Source organism: Sturnus vulgaris, chromosome 1 (genome assembly GCF_052056855.1).
Source record: "Sturnus vulgaris isolate bStuVul1 chromosome 1, bStuVul1.hap1, whole genome shotgun sequence".
NCBI classification, from domain to species: Eukaryota; Metazoa; Chordata; class Aves; order Passeriformes; family Sturnidae; genus Sturnus; species Sturnus vulgaris.
Genome location: NC_142243.1, coordinates 2878470 through 2904253, shown reverse-complemented (window position 1 = coordinate 2904253; position 25784 = coordinate 2878470). Strand labels below are relative to the sequence as shown.

General features: G+C 43.4%; 1 protein-coding gene and 1 long non-coding RNA gene across 6 annotated transcripts; one reads left to right on the top strand and one right to left on the bottom strand.

Moving 5' to 3' along the window:
• Positions 1-2199: 2199 nt before the first annotated feature.
• SEC22C (SEC22 homolog C, vesicle trafficking protein) lies at positions 2200-21640 on the bottom strand. 5 transcript variants are annotated; one of them, XM_088180220.1, is made up of 8 exons: positions 21592-21640; positions 17250-17439; positions 16493-16702; positions 14467-14630; positions 12920-13102; positions 7632-7750; positions 6964-7029; positions 2200-5656 (listed from the first exon to the last, which is right to left on the bottom strand). In XM_088180220.1, the coding sequence occupies exons 3-8, from the start codon at positions 16672-16674 to the stop codon at positions 5456-5458; spliced, it is 915 nt and encodes a 304-aa protein (XP_088036346.1). In that variant the 5' UTR covers positions 16675-16702; positions 17250-17439; positions 21592-21640; the 3' UTR covers positions 2200-5455. The 5 variants fall into 5 exon arrangements, with proteins under 5 accessions (XP_088036346.1, XP_088036439.1, XP_088036503.1 ...); XM_088180313.1 differs by having other exon boundaries at positions 17388-17439; XM_088180377.1 differs by lacking the exon at positions 21592-21640 and adding an exon at positions 19959-21269 and having other exon boundaries at positions 17388-17439.
• A 330-nt stretch (positions 21641-21970) lies between these two features.
• Positions 21971-24496, top strand: LOC106851635 (uncharacterized). Its single transcript, XR_001402910.2, has 2 exons — positions 21971-23285; positions 23733-24496. It is a non-coding gene; the product is annotated as an uncharacterized LOC106851635 (long non-coding RNA).
• The last annotated feature ends 1288 nt before the right edge of the window (positions 24497-25784 follow it).

Here is a 25784-nt window from a genome sequence, read left to right as displayed (position 1 = left end):
CACCTTGAACCCCACCAGACACAGGGGGCTCAGCTGCTGCAAGCCTGATGGAACCTGCACGGGTTTGTTCAGCACCTCCACTGCAGCTTGGTTGGGTTTTTGACCTCATCCAGCAGCTAAATAGGAAAATTTTGGGGCCAGATGTGTGCCCTTTGCTCCCACCCAAAGCAATCACAGCTGGAGGAGGTGGCAGCTCCCTGGAGAAAGCCTCAGGTTTGCTTTGCCCTCTGGTGGGCACTGAAGCATTTCAGGGCTGAACTTTCTGCCTCATTTGTCCATAATTTCCCTACAAGATCTCACGAAATAAAGGATTTGGGATGTTAATGTCTTCCCCTGCATAATGAAAGGATCAATCTCAGCCTTCCATATTATACTGACAGCTTTACCTTTTCGTGGTCATTATTTCAAGCCTTCCTTATCTTTCTTACATCATAAGACATTTATTCCACCAAAGGGAATTTTAAAGGCATAGGAAAAGGAGGCAAAGACTTTTTAGGACTCTTTGTTTGGCGTTGCCATTTAATTACTTTGTAAAGGATTCTTCCAAGGGCTGGGAAAAAATGGCCCAAGGGAATCCCAGAATGGTTTGAGTTGGAAGGGACCTTAAAGATGTTCTCATTCCATCCCCTGCCAGGGTCTGGGACTCCTTCCACTATCCCAGGTTGCTCCAAGCCCTGTCCTGAGCTTAGGACAAGTGGCCCAGGGCTTTTAAAGCCATGACCCCTTGAGAGGAAAACTTCATCTGTCCCCATCTCCTGCCTGCTCCTGCTTTTGTGGCCATGGTTTCCTTCCCCCCCCTTCACAAACAGTTTTTTCCATGCAACTGGGTCACCTTTGAAAGTCAGCAAAAGTGGAGTTGCTTTGTTTAAAATAAAAACATGTATTTCTATCACCTTAGGAGTTGTTTCTCTTCTGGCACAGGGACCCTCTCTGATCCTCCCACCTCCTTTTATCAGCATCTTCAAAAGAGAAAGGGAGTTATAATTGCTTTCTCCCCTCACCACAGAAGAAAGGGAGAGGCTGCTGTTCCCCTCTATTGGCATCCTGTGGAGAAACATGCTTTGAGCAATCATTTATTTACAGAACAAAAATAACATCTGGATTTCAAAGGGCAGAGCAGCTCAGAAGAACGAGGCTCTCTCCTCCCTCCCCAGCCATCACCTTCTGCTGATTCCAATCCACTGCCTGCACAACCCCCTGCTCTGCCTCTCTCCTCACTCCAGGGGCTTCTCTCTGAGCATTGTTTTGCTTTTGCCACAGAATCCCAGAGTGGTTTGGGTTGGAAGGGACCTTAAAGCCCATCCAGAGCCATCCTTGTCATGGGCAGGGACACCTTCCAGTGTCCCAGGCTGCTCCAAGCCCTGTCCAGCCTGGCCTTGGGCATTTTCAGGGACCCAGGGGCAGCCACAGCTTCTCTGAGCACCCTGTGCCAGGGCCTCACCATCCTCGGAGTGAGGAATTTTTCTAATATTTAATCTCACCCTGCCCTCTGTCAGTTTGAAGCCATTAGATATCCTGTGGAGAAGCAGGGAGCAGAAAAATGTTTACCAGTAGTTCCACAAGCCTGATTTCTTCCAGCTCTTTGATTTTTGCTTTATTTTCTGGTTCCTAATTCAGCAGAATCCTCTGAGTCCTGTCACACAAAACATCTCTTCCACACATGAACCCGTTCCAGTGATGGGAAAGCTCAATTTTCTGTCACATTAAGCCTTTCAGTGCTTTAAAGCTAATGAATTGGTATCTTCAGAGCCTTTACCAAAGGTGGCCGAAATTTCCCAGAAAAGTCCACAAGCTCTTAGTAGGGACAGACTAATTAACAAGGCTGCTTTCATTAAGGCTAAAAATCCACCTGCAAACTGCCCCATCCCCACTGCTCCCTGCCAGGCAGCTGCAAAGGCACTTTTGGGATGTATTACATCTCATTTCACCACTTCAACACACAAGTTTTGCAGGAAAAGCCTCCAAGAGTCCCTGAAAATAAAGAGCAAGCTTGTTAAAGCCCCAAAGAGATTCTATCACAATCCTGCAATCCCCTTGTATAACGAAATTTTCTATACATGTGTTTATAAATATGTTTAAATAGATGAGCTGATGAATTGGCCACAGGGATCACTGAAGGTGCCTGCAAAAATGATTGATCAACCTTGTTTCTCATATAATCAATAAATTGCAAATGAATGAAATGAATGAAAACAATCATTACAAAAAAAGCCATTTATTAGATATATGTACATATATACATATACATGCAAAATGATTTTATACACATTTACACAGGTTCAATTATTAATACAGTGCAAAAATGTCTAAAAAGGTACCAGCCCACCTTCTACAAACTCAACAGGTCTTTGGGAAAAAAAAACAAAACAAAACAAAAAACCCAGAGAATTACCAGCTTCATAAAGTGACTAAGCACTGCAAATCTGGAAATGATTGAAGTTTATTCTTTGTCAGTTTGCATGTGCTGAGCTGCTGGGTGAGGAAAAGAGTTTTCCAAAAGACTTATCTTGCAAAGTGACAGAATGAAGAAGATGCAATTCAAACCACATTAGCCAGTTTAAAGTTGAACAAAAAGAGATGGATTCCTCTTTGGGGATTTGATTCAACACGGGAAAAATCCCACATTATGAGTCAGATTTTGTGTTTTAAACTGCAAGTCATTCATTTTTATTAAATCTTAAAGCACTGAGATCAATGTAAACTATTCTATTCCTCTTGCTGTTTTGCCAGGAGAAAATGTTTAACTGTATAAATACTGTGTGGATATGGGATAAATACCAAATTAAAAATAAAAATAGGTCAAAGTCTGTGTGCTCTGCCTCGTCCTGGAATCCCAACCCAAACCTCTGAAGTGCACACAGACTAATCCATGTAGATTCCTTAATATGGTTTACACATATTACAGGAAAATAAAAGGTTGCAAAGGGATTAAGACCAACACCAAAACAGAGTTTTGTCATTGGGTAGAAAAGATGTAAAAGGCAGAACTGAACCAATTGATTTGGTTTGATTTTATTGAAATGTTTTTAGGAAAACCAATTCAATAAAAGCTGAATTTAACCCTTCTCCACTCTCTGTTAATTGCACAATTATCCAAACACCCATTCTAGCACTCCCTTGCAGAGCTGCCATCCCCTGGCTCAGGGATGGATCTGTTTCAGGACAGAGAATTTGGAAGCATCAGGAATGTGACATTTTTCCCATCAGCAGCCTACAAGGCTGAGGAATGCCCAGCTGTCAATGCTCTGTGTGCCTTAGGCCAGAGCAGGGCTGGCTTTAGCCAAGCCCAGGAGAAACAGGAAAAGCTCTTTTGGACTCCTCAGCCAGAGTGAGGATAAAAAGGCAGGAGCAGGGAGTTGGCTCCTGTCCTAAAGTCCTTTCCATGAAGTTTTGTCTGTCTGTAGTATAAAATACTTCATCCTTTCCCCACAGGAATCCAGTGGGTTGATATCCAATTTAAGTTCCTGGAAAACACCACCAAGTCATCAGATCCACTATCCTTGAAGTGTCAGATTTTTGGAGTGTTCTTTTCTGATTTTTTTTTAACTGAGTGGCTGAGTTCCCTGCAGTTTCCAGAAGTATCTTACCAAGCAAAACTGGGACTGAATAGCAGGAAAATTAACAGTACAAAACTCCTCACATCTGTGGGGTCATCTTGGTGTCTCAAAGACAGTGGCTGAATTGTGGCTTCATTTCTCCACTTGCACTCTGACAGAAAACTGGGATAATGACAGACAAACAGCTTTAATCCACTCCCTTATAACAGAAAACCTTTCCCTTATGGCACACAGCTCGAGCTGTGTCCTTAAATGCCTGGCTAAAATATTCCTCCATCATTCCTACCAGACTATTCCTCACAGTTTGCAGGTTTTTATCATGTTGCTGTTACAGTAAGTGCAGTGAAAAAGAAATCCCTCCATTTTCCTTCTGGGAAAAGCTCAGGCACTAAATCTCCTGATGTCCTAGAAACTGTCCAGGTTCTAATGGGCTGCCCATGGATGCTGTTGCTGCAGACAGCTGCATCCAGAAGTGCTTTCAAGGTACAGCAACACAAATTTCTGGTCTGATCCTCGTGTTTGCATTCTGAGATTCCAGGAAAACTCACTGAGATAAAAGAAAGGAATTTTGTCAAGTGTTCCTGCAAAAAAGACAACTCTGCTGCATGTTAATCTCTTTGCAACCAGAGGTAGAGGCTACGTGAGAGGAAAAATAAATCTTTGGTGAAAGACTTGGGGATGACCAGAAAGGAAAAAAAAATAATAAAAGGAAATGTTAGGACTGTAATTCCACAATAACATACCTACAGTTCTCTACATCTCAGTTTGAATCTCTACAACCCCTCAAGGATAGCTGCATCAAACTGCTATGCATTTTTTTTAACAGCCAGCCTAAATTATTCACCTATGCCCTAAAATGCCCCTGTGCACCTTGATCCATGACAGAGCAGAACTCCCAGTGCAGCAGAGGTTGGGAATTCCAGCCCTGCAGTCCCTTACTCCAAAGTGCACACTCAGAAACTCATCTCAGTGTAAGAACTCCCCACCATTAACCACAGGTGTTTTATAGAACAAAGAGAACCTGCTCTTGCTTTCCATTCCTGGAAATGGCTTTCTACTCACCAGCTACTAATTAAAAAAAAAAAAAAAAACAGGTGAAGGAGTTAGTGGCCTGTCATAAACAGGCTTGGAAGATTTATTATCCATACAGACTAAGGAAACATGGAATTGCCCTTATCCTAAAAGTGACCTTAGCCAAGGAAACAAAGGCCACAAGTGCTGACAGATCACTCACACCTACCTGGATTATTTTCTGCTGCCCCAAGCATATTTGCAATTAACCCATGAGCACACACATGACTGCAATGTGCTGTTCAGCCAAGAGATATTTATAGACTTTATGGTTTATAGACAGCCTTTTCCTGTCCTTCCAAACCTAGAAAAATGACCCTGAAGCTCACCCTCACCATTTTTCCCACTGATACTGCACTCACCTAATTACAGCAACCCCCTTTACTTGCATTTACCAAGAATCTTAACAAATTCTAGAGGCAAAAATGTCACCCACCATTCCACCTTTGTTTTACTACAAAATTTGAGTATTTGCAGCAGCACAGCAAGACTGACCTGCCACACTATCACAGAGCCAGTGAGACAAATGGCAAAATGGTGTCTGGATGGTGGCAGCCAAGGAGGAAAAGCCTGCTGATGGTAAGAACTGCCATCTGTTGGTGACACCTGACAAGCTTTACCATGCACCTTGTGAAATACAGCTGCACCCCTTGCTGTGTGTTGGACATAATTACAGGATCCTCCTTGTCCCAAGTTGCTTGGAGCTGTTCTCCTTGCCATAACCATTGCCATGGATGGTTAAAAAACACACTGAGCTGTTTTTGGCCGGGTGAATACAAAAAAGAATTGTAAAAACAGAGTAGCAAACCCCAAGTTTTTTTTTTTTTTCATACACCACAGTCAGGCTGCTTCTCCAGGAGCTGCCTTGTCAGGATCTGGTAAGAGGAAAGAAAAGCCACTCCTATGTGGAAGGAGATTTGCCAGAGGTTCCTTAATCCATACAAGTAGATGTTGCATGAGCAGACACAGAAAAGGAGCACAAATGTCTTCACCTTCCTGGCTGAGCTGTAGAAGAGGTACAGGTAACACTGCAAAAGGAGCAGAGAGGGAGGGTTAGCACTGAACTCTGCACAAAGCCAGGGATCCAGCTGGGAATTACTCAGCTTGAACCATCTACTCAACATGTGAAGAGCAAAACACTCAGAGGAGAAAATGAAAAGCTCCCAGTGCTGATAGAGGAGTCACTTTTTCCCCTCAGACAGTGACAGATCAGCCTTTGTCACCTCAGGTCACAGTTTCCAACTGTGCTGGTGCCACAGGCAGAGGTCAGCATGTGGAAAGCACTGCAGGTTGTGCACAGGCATTTGGGGAAGAAACTGCTATAAATCAAAAGGAGAAGAGAGAACTCTCCTTTATTCAGCTTCCCTGGCTTCAGGTACTCACATGGAAAGAAGCAGCACTGAGCCTTTCTTTGTGAAAAACAACTTGCAGCAAGTATTTAAATCTAAATTAATCTATTTGATTGAAATTAATCTAATAGATCTAAATTCATGTATTAGATTGAAATAAATATATTAGATCTAAATTAATCTATTCACCTCAAAGCTCTGCCATGAGCAAAGGTGTAAGAAGGCTGAAAGATACTAAATTTTATCATAATACAACAAATAATCCCAGAAATACATCAATCTGCAGACAGTGGTTCCCAAACCATGATCCAAGTGCAACAAAGGCCATGGATACACTGTAGGCACCAGTTATTCCTAGAAACAAAATTGCAGCACCTTTCTGCAATGCCAGGCTAAAAGCTGAAGATTTTCCAGCATATATTGCCCTCGAGTTAAAGGTTGTGGAATTTTTTAGGAATTCAAGAAACCTTTCAAGAAAAACCAATTTGGAGCATGTTGTATTTTCCTCATTCAAACTCTTCTGTGTAAGGTCAGAGAAAATAACCCCATTATGGAAAAAAATCTAAGGAACCACCAGGATTCAGTGTAATTTTTCATGTAAATTACAGCATTTTCAATAACGTTGTTGTGCAATATTTGCTCAGTCCTCAAGGTGGCTGTGCTCCCAAAAGCTCATCACTAAATCTGACACTGACAGGAAGATGTGGTGTCCATCCCTTTGGAATGAAACCATTTTTGGGATGGCATTTATTCATCATACCCAGACCCCTCTGACTTGTCAGAACATGGAAGCACTGAGAAAGCCTGCAAATGCAATTTTCCAAGGGTCAAAATGTGCCTTGAAGTGTTTTTGTGCCACTTCACTGGAATAAATCAGTGGAATCATCTAGGTAGGATATTAAATAAATCTGCTTAGCTAAAAATGGCTCTGTCTTGTGAGTAACAGCAAAACAATCAGCAAAAAATTTTATTTGCAGTTAACATACCTGAAAAACACAGGCTAGAAAAGGTAGAAGAAAAGCTATCACATTTCCAATTCCTTCATGGTCCTCCTGTTGGGATTAAAAGAAGTGACAACTACGTCAGGCACAGCTTTTAGCAAGTGCTGCTTGATATTTGAGAACATTATAAATATAGTCAAGAACCTCTTATCCCAGTTTATGTTGATTGACTGTAACAGTGTTAAACACCAAGATCAATATCACTGGATAAGACACCAAGAACTGAGGCTTATGTGACAGTTCCTACTAAATAAAACTGTGTCAGGATACAATCAGGACACTTTTTTTTTTTCCTTTTTAAAAAGTTGTTTACAGTCTCATGTTTATATAAAGTAATTACAGAAAAGGATCTAAAATAAAATACAAAAATGGAGAAAAAAAAAAAAAACGAGGCAGCCTAGCATGAATAAAATATTTCTCAGAATTTAAACTTCTCTAGACCAGAATAAAATGCAGAATATTGTGATGTACAGTAAAATACAAAAGGTGCAGCAGGTAAGCAAACAACTGTACAGTCCCTGGAGAAACAAAACACTTCTTGTGGAAAGATGTGTGCTCAGCTAAGGGGCAGAACAGCCACCCTTGAATACCCTTGTGACCCCAAAACTCTGTGCCTTTCACTCATTCTCAGGTGTGAGTGCAATCAGGGTTACCTGGAAGGAATATTCTGCCAGGTGAACTCCTCGGATGAGGTTCAGAGCTCCACACATGATGTTCAGAACGAGTGACAGAATCCCCAGCGGGGTCACAGGCTGCATTCTGTAAGTAGGGGCTTAAAATGAAATGAAAACCAGACTCAGCGAGAGTTTGCACTATTATTTTCAATATTTTAATAGAAAACACCACAATTACCTTATATGGGTTTTAAACACTTTCAAGACTTTTCATGCCTGCTCTAGGGAACACTGATTATGAACAGAAAACCCCTTTTTTTTGTTGTATTGCAGTATTCAGTTCTTCACACATCCAGAAATCACCAAGAGCTCTGGAGTATTTTTGAACAGGTCAGCAACAGACTTTTTCTTGACCTATTTGGCATCAATGTCTTCTACTATGGTGTACATAATTTTTTTGTTTATTCCAGCAGATGAGGATGCTCAGCACTCCTCACAGGTCAGCAGAAAAGCCAGAGGCTTTCACCACCCAAGGATTTGGGGAAGGGCTTAGATTTCAGTCACCCATCACAACAAGGCAGCAATTCATCTCCTCCTTAACCAGTAATTAAGTATTTCTTCCCACTGGCAGTTTAGGGCTCAGGCTGCCCACATTTCCCAGGTAGGGGATTATCTGCCTCCTTCCTTTCTCACCTTCTCTGCTACTACTTAACACCCACACTGCTGAGCAGCAACTCTGCAGGATAATCTCATTGATACATCCCTAATTAAGGTCAAAGTAATTATCATAAATGTGTGCTTAGCTTTGGAATGTGCTGCCTCTAATTCAGGCTTGTCCAAGAGCCCACCTCCAGTTTTCCCTCACTTGCTCATCAGCAGATTCCACACCTTGATCCTCACCTACATTTCATCCCTGCCTTTGGATCATCACAAGTAGGACATTGTCATTTTAATAAAAAATGATAATTTGCAGCTCAGATACCAAATCCAGATCTTCTCCTGCACCAACGTCCCCAAGACACAGGAGAGAATCAATGAACCCTCAAGAAAACCATCCAGCCCTCAGGATCTTCTCCCTGTGTGCAGGTGTATCCAGATCCTGACTATTCCAGATAAACTGCACCTCTGGCTTCCTTTTGAGTGACAGATGAAACAGCACAACAGCCACCACGTGGTTTCAGAGAGGAAAACATTCCTGCCTTCTCCTTCAAGCCAGATTTTGATAGACGGATGTAAAAAACTCTGGTGCCAAATTAATATAGGGATGTAAAGCACCTTTCATCCATGTCTCTGTAATTAATTTGTCTGGCATGTGCTCACACATCCATAATTTCAGCTCCAAAGCAACTGCAAAAGGAACTGTATCAACTCCATTTGATACATGTCACTTTAGGGAGCATTACTGGGTATTACAGACAGAATGGTGTGAGCAACTCTGTCACTCAAAGGTAATTTGGCTTTTCTTTTGCTACACAGTGACATTTCAAAAGAATTTGTAGCAGCATCTTTATTCATTCACTGACCCCAGAATTCAGTTTCCTTCTATTTTTTCCTGCTATTCCTACTTCCCACTTTTGATTAATTAAATAATGTTGCAGCTATATATATGCACAACTCTCCCACAGATATTTCCTAATAAAGACTGTTTCTCTTCCTCAAATTCTAAGATTTACTTCAGAGGCATAAAATGTCTCTCAAACAAATTATAATTATCAAACACAAATGTCACTCATTGGGCAGGATCCTACAAACTACACGTGCCAAAAGTTCCCAGTGCCTAGGGAAGAATAATGTAGATCTCAATATATTGCTTCTGCAGCATGAAATACTATGTAAAAAGTTACATTTTTTTTTAGTCCAAGAGGATAAAAAGAATTGCTGTCACAGATGCAGGGGAGATTAAAACATCCAGTTGCTCAGGGTTCAGATTCTGTGAAAACTGGTCTTGAAATGGTTTGCTGCAGAAATTTATTTCTGCTGTTAAATTCTGAGGTTTAACTCACAAACTGAAATTGCACGGAGAAGTGAGATGAATCCTGCTAAGGGAAAATCATTTCACTTCCTTGGGTGAAATCAGTCATATTTTTATAAAGAGAGTTTCATACTGCAATGGCCTATTATATTAAATAAAGGAAGGGAAGAGTACAAACACTCAGTCCAAGACAGCACAACTCTGCACAAGCACAAATAAACATTAATTAGGCTTCACATTGATTTGACTCTTGAAGCACAGAAGTTGTGCACTTCAGAGCACAAGATCCACACAGAAACGTTCTGGGAGCTGTGGGTGATGCAGCAGCAGGTTTGAACATGTACAGAACAACTGCAAACACCCTCACACAGTGAAGAAATTGAAACCTCTGCCCATAAAAGATTTTTCTGGCAGAGACCTGTGGCCATTTCACAGGAGGGAGGCATCAGAGTGTGCAGCACTGCAGGCACAGCACAAGGCTGGACACGGAGTCACTCACTCAAAGCTCTGCAGAAGGAGTGCCAGGAGTGAGAAATGAAATCACAGCCCGACAGCCTAAACTAAAATACAGGCACACAAAAGGCAGAGAGCGAGACAGCTTCAAAACCACCTCCTTGAAAAGCCTCTGAAGGACTCCCTGTGTGCCTGTGGAAGATGAAGAACACTCCTCAGGGGGAGCTGCAGGATTCACCAGCTCGTTCACAAGACGAGTGGCACAAGTTGTTCTGCTGCTTCCCAGAGGCAGCTGTGATGTGCCAGCCCCCCCTGCCCTGCACACAGCCCCAGTGCCCTCTGGAGCAGCACCAGCTGTGCCCACAGTGCCAGGAGGGAGCTCTGAGCAGCAGCCAGGGCTGTGTGGGTGTTGATCAAGGGTACAAGGGAAGGGTTTTTGTAGCAAGAGTTAGGCTGGGTTTAGTTAACAAAGGGAAGAACAAGCAGCAGAAAGAATGGAAGTAAGAAGGGGAAAATCTCTCGTTCTCATGAATGCTAACAAGGACAAAGCTGCCCTGACTTTTCTGGCCCTTTTCACACGGAACTGAAGAGCCAGAGGATGAGCTCACCCAGCTCCAGTGAGGCCAGGAGCAGCTCCAGCCATGTGAGAAGAGAGATGTTTGGATCATCCCTGCATCGATCAATCTGCACCAGGGAGTGCAGCCACAATTCAATTCTGCTCTCCTGCAGCATTTCAAACAGCCCCTTGCAGGGCAGAGCCACCGTATAAATAACATTAATATGGAACAAACACTATGCACACAGCTAAACTTAGAGCAGCAAAGTGGGATTCAGCTGGGAGGGAATGATGAGAGGAGAGAGACACAAGCCAGGAAAGCTGATTCCAGTGGAGGCAAACAGATGATCATAAACATGAGCCTTAAAATAAAGGCAGAACAATCTGTGAGAGTATTTGGGTTAGACCAGAGAGAACAGCCAGAAATAAAAAGCCAGATGGAAAGTAAAGGAAAACAATCAGGAATGAGGGAAGTGAAAATATATTTCTGATCTGTAGACACAAACTAGATTACAAATATTTACTGGCACTGAAGCTGTTCAGAATTTTTTTTTTTCAAAGTGCAAAGAATTTCTAAGCCCTGTCATAACATGAAAAGATTTAACCTTCAAGCACAGTTCTGAGGAGCACTCACAAATCTGACTGGCAAATCAAGTGCTTTCCATTCTATTTTTAATTCCTACTGGCCAGTGCCCTTCCATACTCTAATTTAAAATACCTATGTCAAATGAGATTCCAGCTCATCTATCACAAAAATAAGATTGAGCAACTGGAACTTAATTTTATTAGTGTTTCATATGCCAAGAACAACAACAAAAAAAAAAAGAAATACAAGCTCATGGCACTCCCACACACACAGCTGCATTTAAAACACCATGCTAATAGGATTAAAATAGAGAATGGTTTAGTGGTGGACTTGGCAGGGTTTGGTTTCTGGTTGGACTCAATGATCTGAAAGGTTTTCTCCAACCTAAATTATTCTATGATTTAATTTGTGGAGGAGGTAGGCAGGACCTTGACTGTGCAACTGAAACACAAGTAAGAGGTACCATTTTTATAATAAAGAAGTAGAGGTTGGTACTTCAAAAGCAGATAAAACGTCAGGTATTGTTATAAAAAAGGTCCCTGTCAAGCCTCTGTGTTATTTATACAGATACACAAAGCCTCTTTCAGAACTTTAGTCAAATGGATTCGTTTTTTAAAAAATAAGGTAAAAAGGAAAAAGCAAAGGGAGAACAGCTCAAGGCAGACAATGCAGGAACACGAGTTTTACCCTCAGCTCGTACTTTTCTCAACTTCTTTTCCCTCAAGGCTGAAGAAACTCATTCAGACTGTAATTACAGCTCTTTCATTACAAGTTTGCAACAAGCAATGAATCAGTGGAGCCTCTTTAGAAATTTGAACAAATGAGTATTTTAAGAGAAAAGAATTCCACATGAAAAATATCAAGCCCAGCCTATATTTTCCATACAGAGAAGATGTAAGGTTGGAAAAAGACTCCACAGCAATCTCCAAAGCTCTGTTGCAATGTAAAGCCCATAGGTTGTTCACTATGATGGAAAAAAGCCTTTTTTGTTTCACACACATGATACAAACAAACATTTCTAGGTACTCAAGGAACCCCCAGGTGTTTCTCTGCCATGTGCAGGGTGAGGAAATCTCCTGTCACCTGGTGTAGAAGTAACTTACTGTTATAGTTTTGATTTGCCAATTTAAATATACTCATTTTCTGTTGTGAGCTAGAACTAGGAGCTAAAGAGCAAGGCAGGCTTAAAACTTAAAAGGGTATAAAAAACTTTCTTAACTACATAAAGAATGAGAAAGAAAAGCAAATTCAGAATAAGATCTTCAGACCACTCTTTCCTCCCCTCTCCTAACTTTCATAACAACAAAACAAACATACAAAAAAACTACTTCAATCAGTTCTCAACTTATATAGTCCTTTTCAATTCACTTTGGAGAGAGAAGTTTCCTCTTGTCAGGCCATAGGGACTTCTCCACAAGGAGGGAAAAAACCAAATTATCTCGTGGCTTTACTTCTCATAATTTGCATCCACCCGGGAAAAGAACTTACAAATCATGAGGCTTCTCCTATTTTCACAGCTTTCCCAAAGCTGTGCCTATGGGCCACGTTAAACTCATGGGGTATTTACTTTTAAGAATGAACTCTTCCAAACCAAACATTTTTTTCATCTCTCTTTCTTTCTGCTCATGCTTCATCTCCACAAAAAGAGATTCCCTTTTCTCCTCGGGACGAAGGATTTCTAACACAGATACTTTTTTGATGAACAATGTCTCAAATGGAACATTTTCCAACACCCCCTCCATGTGTTTCTCCACACTTACCAACCTCCACACGGCCTCCTGCATGCCCTCCATTGCTCAGCCCGTTCAGCAGCTCCGTGTTCTCCAGCTGCAGCTGCACTGGGGGCTGCAGCTGCAGCTCCTCCTCCACCCTCTCCCAGCTGCCCTTGGCCCGGGAGCCACGGGTGCTGTTGAAATGATGTTTCACCTTCTGAATGATGTTATCTGAAATAAAAGGAAAAGCTGCTCAAATCACCTCTTCATTAATCCTTAGTGTTGTTAAAACCTTCATTGTGGTGATGTTTTATCCTATTTGATTGTTTTAATTTCTTTCGTTCATTTCTTACTGGGTTCAAGTATAAAATTCCACTGCTGGTTAGGGAACAAAATTACTTCTTGTAGGTATTTTATACAAAGGTTTGGGATGGAAGGGACTTTAAGTGCCACCCCTGCCATGGCAGGAACACCTTCCACTATCCCAGGTTGCTCCAAGCCCCAATGTCCAACCTGACCTTGGACACTTCAGGGATCCAGGGGCAGCCACAGCTTCTCTGGGAACCTGTGCCAGGGCCTGCCCACCCTCACAGGAAAGAATTTCTTCTAATAACTACTCTAAAAAATAATAAAAATTATCTGTAACTACCCAACAAAATATTAAAATCTTGAGCATTGAGTGCATCTTCGATCCAAACACAGGAAATATAATTAAATTAATAAATCAATAAATTAATAAACCATACAGCAATATTAGGCAGTCAGTAACTTAATAAAATGTAACAACAAAAATTATTTTAGAAATTTATTTTTTCTTTTAATAGTAAGCTGCATGCAATTTAAAGAGGCTAGAAATTCTCCAACTCCTACTCAAGTTAAAAAAAAAAAAAAAAAAAAAGAGTAATGTGGATCTCAATATGAAATTACATGCTGGCTGTTATATGCCCTGCAGAGAATCCAACTAAACTCCAAGATGGCTCTAGAAGAAACTTTCCTGATGGATTTCTCAAGTTTTTAAGCCTCAGTTTAACACTATTACTGAAATCTGGACTGAAGTGTGCAAACACACTGCAGGATATTATCCTTTTCCAGAAACTCTCACTGCAAGGGAATTGTGTCTTTCAAAGGTGTGAGGTTCAGTAAAACAGCTGCTATGTGGCAAGAAAAGAAATTATTTTAGGTTAAAAAAGAACCACTGGGCATGGTTCTGAAGTATTCTGATTCCAAGTCATGCCAGAAATAAAGCTGCCCATGATAATCTATTCTGTCTCCCTTTTTTCCTGTACTCATCTGTCTCCACTCATCAGATTTTTTTTAAATTAAGTTAGAAAGTATCTGAGGTATCAATTTCTTTTTTCTTCTCTGCTTGTTCATCAATCACCACAGCATTTTGTTCATAATAGATGAACTCTCAGGAACTCCAAAGCAAATACTCCAATAGTTTAGGGCATTAAGATCTCCCCCTCCTCCTCTACATGCAGGCAAAGGCACACCCAGAGTCACTTTTATCATCAGCCTTTGGCCAGGAGATGATGTTTAACACCATCAATTTGGCAGAGAGAGGATTTTTCCTATTAGAGAACAAAGTTACAAACCAAATTCAATAAAAGCATATGGTCTGGAAGCTGAATTGATGCTCCTTGTGTTGTAGGAAGCAGCAAATTCCCACCGAAGCTCTTCCAGGAAGCAGAAGGCCATGATGGTTGAGTAGCTGCTGGAACAGATTGCCATGCAGGCAATATCCCCAGAAGAAAGGAAACTGAAATAGAAATTTAAAAAAAAAATCACATCAACATAAAAAGGTGGAAGCCCTGCTGAACGTGAGGATGAAGCTGTGCTTTCTGTCAGAACAGAATGTACAGACTGAGCTGAGAGAGCAGACTGCAAAATGAAAGGGATTTTTGTGGTTGTCAAAGTCCTGCAATCCCTGTAGATCTATTTTCTCTTACACAATTATTTATTCTTAACTCATCCAGGATGCCTGAGCCCTGTGAAGAGCACAACACAGACTTTATTAAATTGGTACATCAGTACAAATCGAGGACATTCTTTTCCCAGGCTGGCTTTAAAACACATTAATAAAAACCTAGGTGGTCAGTAAACCAATTTTGAAAGAAAATGCAGAAAAAAAGTAAAACCAAAGAAGTTTGTTCCCAGGAAGTAGATGAGATTCCTTGCTTCCCTTGAACATGGCAACATCACATTAACAGCAAGAAATATTTGCTAATTTGCACAACCCAAGAATTTCAAACACTTCAATAAAAATTCTACTCTAAAAGGGGCTCCTCTAACACTGAATCCATATTTCTGTAAAAGTTTCCACTTGCAAACCTTCCAGGAGATTTCTCAGGGACATCTTCCCCTGCAGCCCAGCCATGTGTCAGCAGGAAATCAGTTTAACACCCAAGTTATGAAACTGAACAATTTGTCTCCTTCCTACTGTTCCTATATTTTATCCCAACTTCATTTCACACTCATGGCTTCTATTTCACTGCATTTTCATTTATTTGCTCTACTGTGGATTTGGGATTTACAGTTTTGCTTGGCTCTGCCAGCCCAGTTCCACTGGGGAGCTTCCCCAAATTCCTGCTGCTCTCAGCTCTCAGCTGGGATCAACACCATGCCTGTCCTACCACCTTTTCCAAGTTGTCCATAATTTATGGCCCTTTTGCCACAGATCCATTTGCACTTGCTCTCATTCCAGAGCCAGGGCTGAGCTGCTGCACAGATCACAGCAGATTAAAAGCAGTAGGCATCAAAGGGCACAAGTTTGCTTTGAGTGAAAAGGAATTGAGATGAAAATCTCTGCTTTTCCAACTGTTTCAGTGTAAATTCATATATTTTTTAATTCCCCCAAAAAGGGATGCTTAGTTTTAGCTTAGGGTCACTTAAAGTTTTTTTCCATTTGCTCACCAGAAATGCAATCACAAGCTAAAACTCACTTCTTAAATGAGTTTAAACCAATTTCTTCATTTCTTTCTCTGTGATTTCTTTAATAAATTTCTTCTCCTCAACTAAGTTATTCCAAGGTAATTGGATGCCTTCTTACTCCAATTGCTAAGAGGAACAAGCACATTGAGCAGGAGGCTTTTTGCTACACAAAATGAAAATTAAAATAAGCCAGATATATATTAATAAGAAAAATACGTATAAACACATAACTAAATAGGTATAAAAATTGTGTATGTATAAATATATAACTAAATATGTATTAATATTGTCTATGTGTATGTAAATATGTGTATAAATGTATGTGTGTAAATGTATATGTATAAATATAAGTGTAAAATGAAATCTGTATAAATACAATATAGTATAAAATAAATAACAGTTATGTAAGCATATTTATACAAATTAACATACAAAATACAATATATGAATATATAAATATACACAAATATATGATTAAGCACATGCTCACTACACTGAGCAGGAGCTGAGGAATGAGGCTTCAAAAATCACTGGAGTTCACACCCTAGACAAGCACTGTGGGATTTCACACTGGAATTAGGGACTGCAGCCCATACCCATAGTATTATTTCAATAGAATACCAATCCCCAAGAGCATTATTTCAAAAATTAAAGCCAAGAAAAGCCCATCAAAGCAGAGCAGGGACTCACTGAATGCTCAGGTTACGTCCTTTCGCCGTGCCCCGACTGGGATAGCGCGCCAGGATCGAGGATAACGCCTTCAACCTCTTCCTGCATTCCAGAAAATCCTGGTTGAGATGGAAATCTGTGGAAGCTGAGAGGGGAAGCCCATCCCTCACCCTCACCACACAAGCAAAGAAGATCATGGACATTCTCCACGGGAGTATTCATGAGGACAACCTGGAAATGAAAGGTTTGAGTCAGTTCGCTCCGAATTTTCAGGTAGGAATGTTGGGATGTGTCAGGATGAGCCAATTCACCTTCTCCATGGGAGTATTCATGAGGACAAGCTGGAAATGAAAGATTTAAGTCATTTCATTCCAAAATTCCAGGCAGGGATGTGTCAGGATGAGAGTCAATTCACCACTGGAACTGAACAGCAGCTCTGGTGACACCTCTGCCATTGCAAGGCAACCAAACTGTTCTCAAAGCTCGTGGCCGTGCCCAGTTCTTGCCTCTCAGATGAAAAGGTGAGGCAGGGGAATTATTTTGAATTATTTCATAGGGGAATTATCTACCTGAAAAATATTCCTCTTTTCCCTCCTGCTTTGCCCAAAGCATCAGAGATGCTGAGTGGAGTTCTCACAGGTGTTTGGGGAAGCTGCTAAGCCCCACTGAAGCTCCAAAAATCTGCCTGAGCGTGGCACTTCTCTATTTTCTAGTGTAACACACAAATCCAAAAATAAATTTTAGGCTAGAGCCTATCAGGTTCTTTTTACAGACTCACCTAGGGCTAAATATAGAATAAAAGTTGCCCTCTCTTGACTTCTTCCTCTTTAAGAGGTCACAAACTCCTGTGGAAAGTTATTCTTGGGCTTCACCTGGAATATTTCAGAACATGCAGAGATGTGTCCTTCAGACATACCATGGGGATCCAGGGCACGGTGTCAGAGGATTAACAGCACTTCATATCATCTCTGAAAGAGAATCAGAATGAACTCATTAAAAACTAGTTTAAAAACGTAATTAATTATCTGTATTTACATGCATATTTACCATCAGATCTCCTGTGAAGTGGGAAAACATATCCTAGGAAGTGTTTTGCCTGAAGGAAAACAAACAACTCCTTTTCTTATCCAATATTTCTTATCCAATATTCATTTCTAGACTCATTCAAAGATGCTGTGGAATGATATGCAAAATATTTATGATGCCCCAGTCATAAGCTGTATCAGTAAAAAGCAGCTCTACATCAGCAATTTCAAGGGATTATCACAAACAACTAAAGGAATTTAAAAAAAGGAAAAAATGAAAACAAAAGCTATTTATTTGGCTTCAGGCAAACTACATAAATAAAGCACTGGGAAATAAAAGGAAGGGAAAAAAAGCACTATGTGAACACAAACTTTTGATAGAGAGAACAACTGCTTTGACCAGCCCTGTATCACACAATTCATTAGGATGCTCCAAGTGTCTTTGAAATGTGGCTCATCAGGACAAGCTTTTCTTGTCTGAGAAGTCCAGAGAGCAAAACCTTTTCTAATTCAGGCACCACAAACTCTCCTGATGTCTGATAAGAGCAGAGTTCTTGCCATAGGCAGCACTAAGAGGGTCTCATTAAAACCCCAAAGGAATCATTCCCACAGAAATTGTGGGAATCATCCCTCTGTCCAAGGTGCCAGCCCGTTAAAGCAACTGCAATTATCAGAGGATAATTACCAGAGGAATTAGCAGAAAGCACAATGGCAAAAAACTTATTTCCTTAGAAAAGCAGACTAAAACTACAGAACATCAGACAACTCTTGAGAAGTGTTATCTTGAACTTTTCAAATGGAGATTAAAGAATTAGACGTGATTTTTTTTCCACAATCCCTCTCACAGTTCTCCTCCAGCTGTCATTTAAGTTGTAAAAGCAAACTAAGCTCACCAACTTCAACATACATCAAAAAGAATTTTAACAATAATCATGATTATTATAAATCAGTTTGAAACATCCCATCAATCCTCAATTTGCTCGCAGCCATTGATAAAACAGTGCAGAAAACTTTTACGTGAAAGTGAAATAAACCAAAAATTATGAACTTTAACAGAAATATGAGCTTTAACACAGCCAGCTTCGAAGCACAGTTGCTCAGAATTGCAGTTTTAGAGTGAAGGGCTGGCAATGCTGATGAAGTTTAGTTCCAAAATAACTCCAAAACAGCCAGAAGATGATCAGGACAATCAAAAAGCACCAAGCTGAGAAATCATTTTCTAAAACGTACCCAGCCCACGAAATTATTCAGCTCCCTATGCCACTAACAGCAAAAGTTTTAATTTAAATACCTCTATTTTTCATTAATCACCAAGGATAACATCACCTACAGTTTACCAACTGCACATATGAAGTTTTCCAACTTTCCAAGACATACAAACCTTCCTGCTGCAGTGCCTAGCGCTGTCACTGAGTATCAGCTGCCCATCACAGTGATCCTCTGGTCTGGGAAAGAAAGATCAGGTGTCCACCAGGAAAACTTCCAAATTAAACGAGTCCACACTCTTTCCACAGAAAATGTACCTACCAATGAGGCTTTGGGCTTTCCTTTGGCACAGCCCTTGCTACTTTCCCATCAGATGATTCAGAGCTGTGTTGCTTTGGTAAGTGACAGCCACCGATGGCACTGCCCTTGGAATTTTAACTACTTGCAAGCCAGTTTTGCCACGTCACCTGTGACCAAGCACAAAGCACCCCACCTTGCTGGGCTGATCAAGGTGTGCACGTAAGCAGGTGGCTCAGTGCTGTCACTGTGTCACCCTGGCTGCCCTTTCCTCCTGCAGTCTCTCTGTTTACACGCCATCAGCAGCCCAAAGATCTGCAACCGCCTGTACGTGGCAGCTCTTTGACCTTGGCTCTGAACTTGGACAATGAACTCAAAGCTTTGGATTCAAATCTTGCAGAGTTCACAATTGATAACATCATGTCAGCATCAGACTTGTTCTGGCACAAAGCAGAACCCTGGGAAGTATTTCAAGCAGTTATCTCAGAAGAACAAGTTATGATTTATGACTGAAGGAAGTAAAGTTCTTTTTTTCATTTCTTGAAGCACCTGTACATCCAACTATGCTTCTGAGTGAAACTGCCTAGTGCAAGACTCACATTGACAGCACCAATCTCAGAATAAGCAATTCTTCAGTGTGTCTAAGTGACCTGGAGCACAATTCCCCCTTCCCTCACATCCCAGGGAGCAGACAATTCTCCAATGGCTGTGTAGGGATTATCAAGGCAGCCTCAATCAGACCTCCTGCACTTTACTGTGTGTTATGCAAGCTCCTCTGGCTAAGGAGATTACACTCAACTCACCAGGCCATGCTTCCCCAAATGCTCAACAAACTCCTGCTTTATTGCCTGGACTTAGAAAACAATCTGCTCAAAAGGCTGTGAAAGCAAATGCAAACCAGTGCAGAGTTCATAAGGGGGATTATATCAAAAACCTAGTTCTTTCAGAAATTATCTCACCCTCAAAAGCAGGTTTCCTTCCAAGAATGGCACAATGCTCCCAAAAAATACGTGACCAGGATTTCTCTCAAGTTTTTGCTGTCTCTCCCTGTTCAGAGACACATATCTCTGCTCTCTAGAGGTGTCCAGCTTCAACCCCATCTGTTTTTCCACTTCTGACCTTCCTGCTGAAGGAAGAGCCAAAAGCTTTAGCAGATGTTACCATGGCCCTGAAGCGGAATGTGAAGTTTTGGATACATGACTTGATTTATGATTACAACCATTGCACTAAAACATCCTTCCTCAGGCAGGTGATCTCCAGAGGGATCTCAGGTGGGACGAACATGAAAGAGATTCAGGTTGACTCATCAAACACAAAACCTGAGCTGCAGCTCCAGTGCTGCTTTGGGTCTCACCCAACAAGGATGTGGCTCAATGAGGGAGATTTATCACATCCCTGAGGGATCACAAAGTGGAGTTTTTCTTCTTCTCAGATATATAAGAAAACAAAACCAGAACACTGTTAGATTTCTCATTTCCTAAGACTGCACCAGTATCCACCTGATCCTTCCCAGCTGATCTCCCTCCAAGCCCCCAGCAGTGCTGAGCAGCTACAGATCCCCCAGACCCACTCTCCAGACTGAAAGGTGAATAAAAGCAATTTGAAAACACGCTGCTATCTCAAAATTTAACACAGGATTTGCGCACATCCAGAGCTTTTAGGCTCCTATAAATCCTCCAGGCTTACTCTTATCCCCAAGGGGAACCATGTGGAAAACCCTTACCATCACAAATCTGTCTGCACACACTCCTGTGGATTATCAGAAATAAAGGACAAACCCCAGCATCCAGCTCCCACATCAATCCCACTGTTCCAACAATCCTCCAAGCCACACTGCAACAACTCTGTGATGCTCTGAGCCTCTGCCCCACCTTTATCTCTCACAAACACCAGGCACTTCACCTGCTCCCAAATATTCCCCCACTCCATTCCCCTGAATCCTGACACCTCCCCAAGCCCAGCAGTTCATCCCTGTCCCTTCACGAGCCCATGTAACTAAAGACCCATCCCACATCCATCCTGTTCCACTCACATTATACAAAACTACACCCTATCACACCTCTCCTCCCCTACACTGAGCATCCTAAAATCCCCAAAAGAACGCCCTTCCCACACTCTTCAATAAACCCTGAAAGCAATCACACCCATGCCCCCACTCGGGGCTCTGCTTTGTGCTGACAGGGCCTTCCACACATCCCTCCAGCACCCCAAAACCTGACCCCCATCCCGCAGCTCCCAAACCCTCCCGTTATCCCTGCTCACCCCAACCCAACCCACGCCTCCTCCTCTACTCCTCAAGCATCCCAAGGAACCCCCGAATCCTATATCCATGCCACGGGATGCCAGCCCCAGCACACACATCCCCTTGCTCACCATCACATCCCCAAACCTTCCCAAACTCCCCGATCCCCCTGACACCCCCACACCCCAAACTCACCCCGGTCCCCTCCCAGTTCACTCCCCCACACCCTTCCGGCCGCGCACACATCCCGGACCGCCCCGGACGGGGATGCGGAGGGCACAGGGGCAGAGGGTGAGGATGAGGAGCAGGGTCAGTGTCCCCCTGCCCCACCCAGAGCCCTCCACGCTCACCTCCCTTCCCCCGGCGCCCCGCGGCCTCGGCCTCCCGCTCCGCCCGGCCCCGGCCCCGGCCCCGCCCCGGCCGCACCAGCGAGGCGGCGGCGCGGAGCGGAGAGGAGCGGCCGCGCGGGGAGCGCCGGGACGGCGGCGGGAGGAGCGGGGAGGACCGGGAACGGGACTGGGAACGGGACTGGGAACGGGGCTGGGAATGGGGCTGGCAACGGGATTGGGAACGGGACTGGGAATGGGACTGGGAACGGGGCTGGGAACGGGGCTGGGAACGGGATTGGGAACGGGACTGGGAATGGGACTGGGAACGGGGCTGGGAACGGGACTGGGAACGGGATTGGGAACGGGGCTGGGAATGGGGCTGGGAACGGGGCTGGGAACGGGGAGAGAGGGGCTGGGAATAGGGGAACGGGACTGGGAATGGGGCTGGGAACGGGGTAACGGGGAGAGCGGGGCTGGGAACGGGACTGGGAATGGGGCTGGGAACAGGGGGACCGGACTGGGAATGAGGGAACCGTGCTGGGGACAGGGGAATGGGCTGGGAACGGGACTGGGAATGGAGCTGGGAACAGGGGAACCGGGCTGGGAATGGAGCTGGGAGCGGGGTTGGGAACAGGGGACGGGGTTTGGGATGCCTCGGGGCAGCGATAGTGTGTGAGGATTGCGCGAAAAATCCCGCTGGGAAAAGCCGGTGTCCATAAAGGAGACAGAGGAGTCCTGAAGCTTTATTGGGATAAAGGGAGAGAGGCCACTGGGGCACAGCCCGCGGGGTTTTCTCTCTCTCTCGAGAAGGTGTCAGAGGCCACAGCCTCCTCTCATCCCAAACTCCTCTTATCCCAAACTCTCTTTATCCCAAACTCCCGGCTGCTCGGTGCCCTCTTCCTTCCCCCACTGGCCGAGGTACCAGGAAGGTGCAGCCTTCCCAAACCTCCTGCCACATATTCCCCCTAGAACCTGTCATTTTACCCCAAATTCAGAAGTTCAGAGTTGTGCGGCCCCATTTGGCTGTTAAAGGAGTCAAACTGTCCCGGCTCTGGAACAAACCTGCTCCCCAAAGTTGGTACACACATTAAATTCCGTTTCAAAGCCGTTCACACCCATCCCCTCACCCATGGAATTGTTTGTAAGGATATCAGCACACATCTTCCCTATCAGGAATGAGGATGGGGATGGAGTTGGGGATGAGAATGGGGACAGGGTATAGGGATGGGGATGAGGCTGGAGATGGGGATAAGGATGGGGATGAGTGAGGATTGGGATGTGAGGGTGAAGATGGTGTGGGGATGCAGATGGGCATGAGGATGGGGAAGGGGTGTTGGAATGGGATGGGGTGCAGAGATGATGCATGGGATGGGGATGGGGTCTGGGGGCCTTTGGGTGGAAGCACTTGTCCAGCTGAGCAGCGGGAGCTGTGCTGGAACACCAGCAGCAGCCAAGGACACAGTGGGGTTTTTCCAGTGATACAGCTCAGACACCACAGCCAGGCTCACCCAGCTCCTGGCACCTGTGATTGAAATCAATCCGAGCTCTGTAGCTCAGTTCCTGTGCTCGTGCTTCAGGACAAACTCGGTACCACTGTACATCCCAGGGAACGGATGGATTTTTCTTTTTAATTAGGAGCTGCTGCAGAAGATGAACTGGGATACAAAGCAGATTCCCATCTTCTTTCCTTCTGGGGGTGCTGGGCATAGGAACAGGTCAGGAGGCTCTAGCCTGACATGATACCTGTGCCCTGTGGTGTTCATGTTCATAGTGTTGTTCAGCCTGGAGAAGAGGCAGCTCAGGGGAAACTTCACTGAGGCCTTTCAGAGCTTAAAAGGGACTTATTAAAAAGTCTGAGAATAACTTTTTACATGGTCAGCTAGTAATAGGACAAGAGGGAATGGTTTGAAATTAAAAGAGGAAAGACTTAGGTTATATATTTGGAAGGAATTCTTCCCTGTGATGGTGGTGAGGCCCTTGTGCAGGTTGCCCAAAGAAGCTGAGGCTACCCCTGGATCCCTGGAAGTGTCCAAGGCCAGGCTGGATGGGGCTTGGAGCAGCCTGGGATAATGGAAGGTGGCAGAGGGTGGAAGTGGATGATCCTTAATGATCTTCCCAAACCCAAACCATCCTCTGATACCATTCTGTGTTTTGCATTGCAGGTGTTGTAGCAGTAACACAACACAAAGGGCTCTCACAGGACGTGCATCAGAAAAACAGCAGAATAAAAAGAGTAAACAATAAATCATTCCTGGACGAGGGAGCTCTGAACTCAGAAATCTTGACATGGAGATGTTATCTGAGTGTCACTCAGTTGTTGTCTCTAAGCAGTAGCATCCCTGCTCAGCACCACGTGCAGTGAATAACCACTAATGTTTGTTCTGCTGTTCCTCTGACAGCTTCCACTCCCCAGGAACACATCCCACTGCTGCAGGTCTGCCTTGCTTCACAATCTGACCATCCCTGCTGAGGGTTGCTGCTTTGGACACCTTCCACTATCCCATGTTACTCCAAGCCCTGTCCAACCTGGTTTTGAACATTTCCAGTTTGATTGCTGAGTCCAAACATTTGTAAGGGAAAAAATATTTCCATCTACACATCAGCAATGATCTACCCAGTGGCACAGGAGAGAAACAAAAAGCTGATTTTTCCCTTGCCACAACCCCAGCTGTAAGAAATGTGAACAATGAAGCACAGAGCACCACACAAGTTCCAAAACAAACAAGTTTACATGCAGACAGGCTTGAGGCCAGCTAAGCTGACACAATCTGTATCACATATGAGAAGCTTTGCCAGGGAATTTGAAGCCAATCTTTGCTCCCATTTTTTAAGCAGAAAATCCTTATGTCAAAGAAAAAAACTGTAGAGAAAAGCATGGACTGAGTATTTGGGGCTAAAGGCATAAAAATAAACCTGCACCACTGAATAGTGGAGTGTTGGGGGAATCTTTCTGTGTTAAGGTCTACAAGCAAACAAAAACCCACGAAACAACCAAACCCAGGGCACATTCTGAGATGGCAGCATGGTTTGAATATATTTGAAGGTTTCTTTCCTCAGGGTGCTATGGGATGGGGTCAGCACACTTTAGAAATAGCACATGCAGGGTCAGGCAGCCCAGCCAAGGGGATCACACAAACTCAGGCATTATTCCCTAAATCCTCAGGGAGCTGGGGAAGTGCCAGCCAACATGAGCAGGGCCTTGCTCTGCAAATATCTTGCAGTCATTTCATTGGATGGGTTTTTAGGCTGTATTAAATGCAAATTCACTTCTTCTTGCCATGGCATGGGGGTTAGAAAGAGGCGGGGCACTCATCTACTCAGCTTCCCATGGCACTCAGGAGAATGTGATTTTTTTGACTGACTTCCTGTTTGAATTATCCTGCCAGCCTCAGAACAAATGACTGCTTTATTGGATTGCTTGCCTTTGGGATTTTCTTAGGATTTAATGATGCTAGCCATGACTGGGAAAGAACAGAGCATGGCAAATACTGTAAATTTCCCTAAAAATTTAAATTAAATGGAAGAGAATGCACTGACATGCAAAACCCTTGACAGCTCTCTGGATGAATGCAAGCTGGCATTTGGTGGTTGTGTTAAAATGGACATAATGGCTTGGTAGAGCTCAAATGTCTTCACCACTCCTTCCTGAGTGAGCAGGAGGACTCGACACAAATCCTGGGTTTAAAAGGCTACAGTGCTGGTTCCAAGGTAAATAACTGTGAATTACTCAGCTGATAGCACACAGCTCTGCCTGAAAGGAAAGGTACCCTCATCTGACAGACAAAGCTCTCACAGGCTTTATGCCTTTCATAAATGCTTATTTATGGTATGTGGATGCACCTTGTGTGCATCTGAGTAGTGGAGTTAAACCACTTCTGTATATCTGAAGGTTTAGATGGGATATTGGGAAGAAATTCTTCCCTGTGAGGATGGGGAGGCTCTGGCACAGGGTGCCCACAGAAGCTGTGGCTGCCCCTGGATCCCTGAAAGTGTCCAAGGCCAGGCTGGATGGGGCTTGGAGCAACCTGGGATAGTGGAAGGTGTCTCTTACATCAGTGTAAGACCCTGACTGAGCTCTCCATTCACACAGTAAGGACAGTCTCCAAATCATACCATAATGCTCATTTCATTTCTTCCCAAAACATCCATGATGGAGTAACTGAGGACATAAACTCTTAAATTTCCATTTCCAAAGAATTTGGGAAGTAGATTTG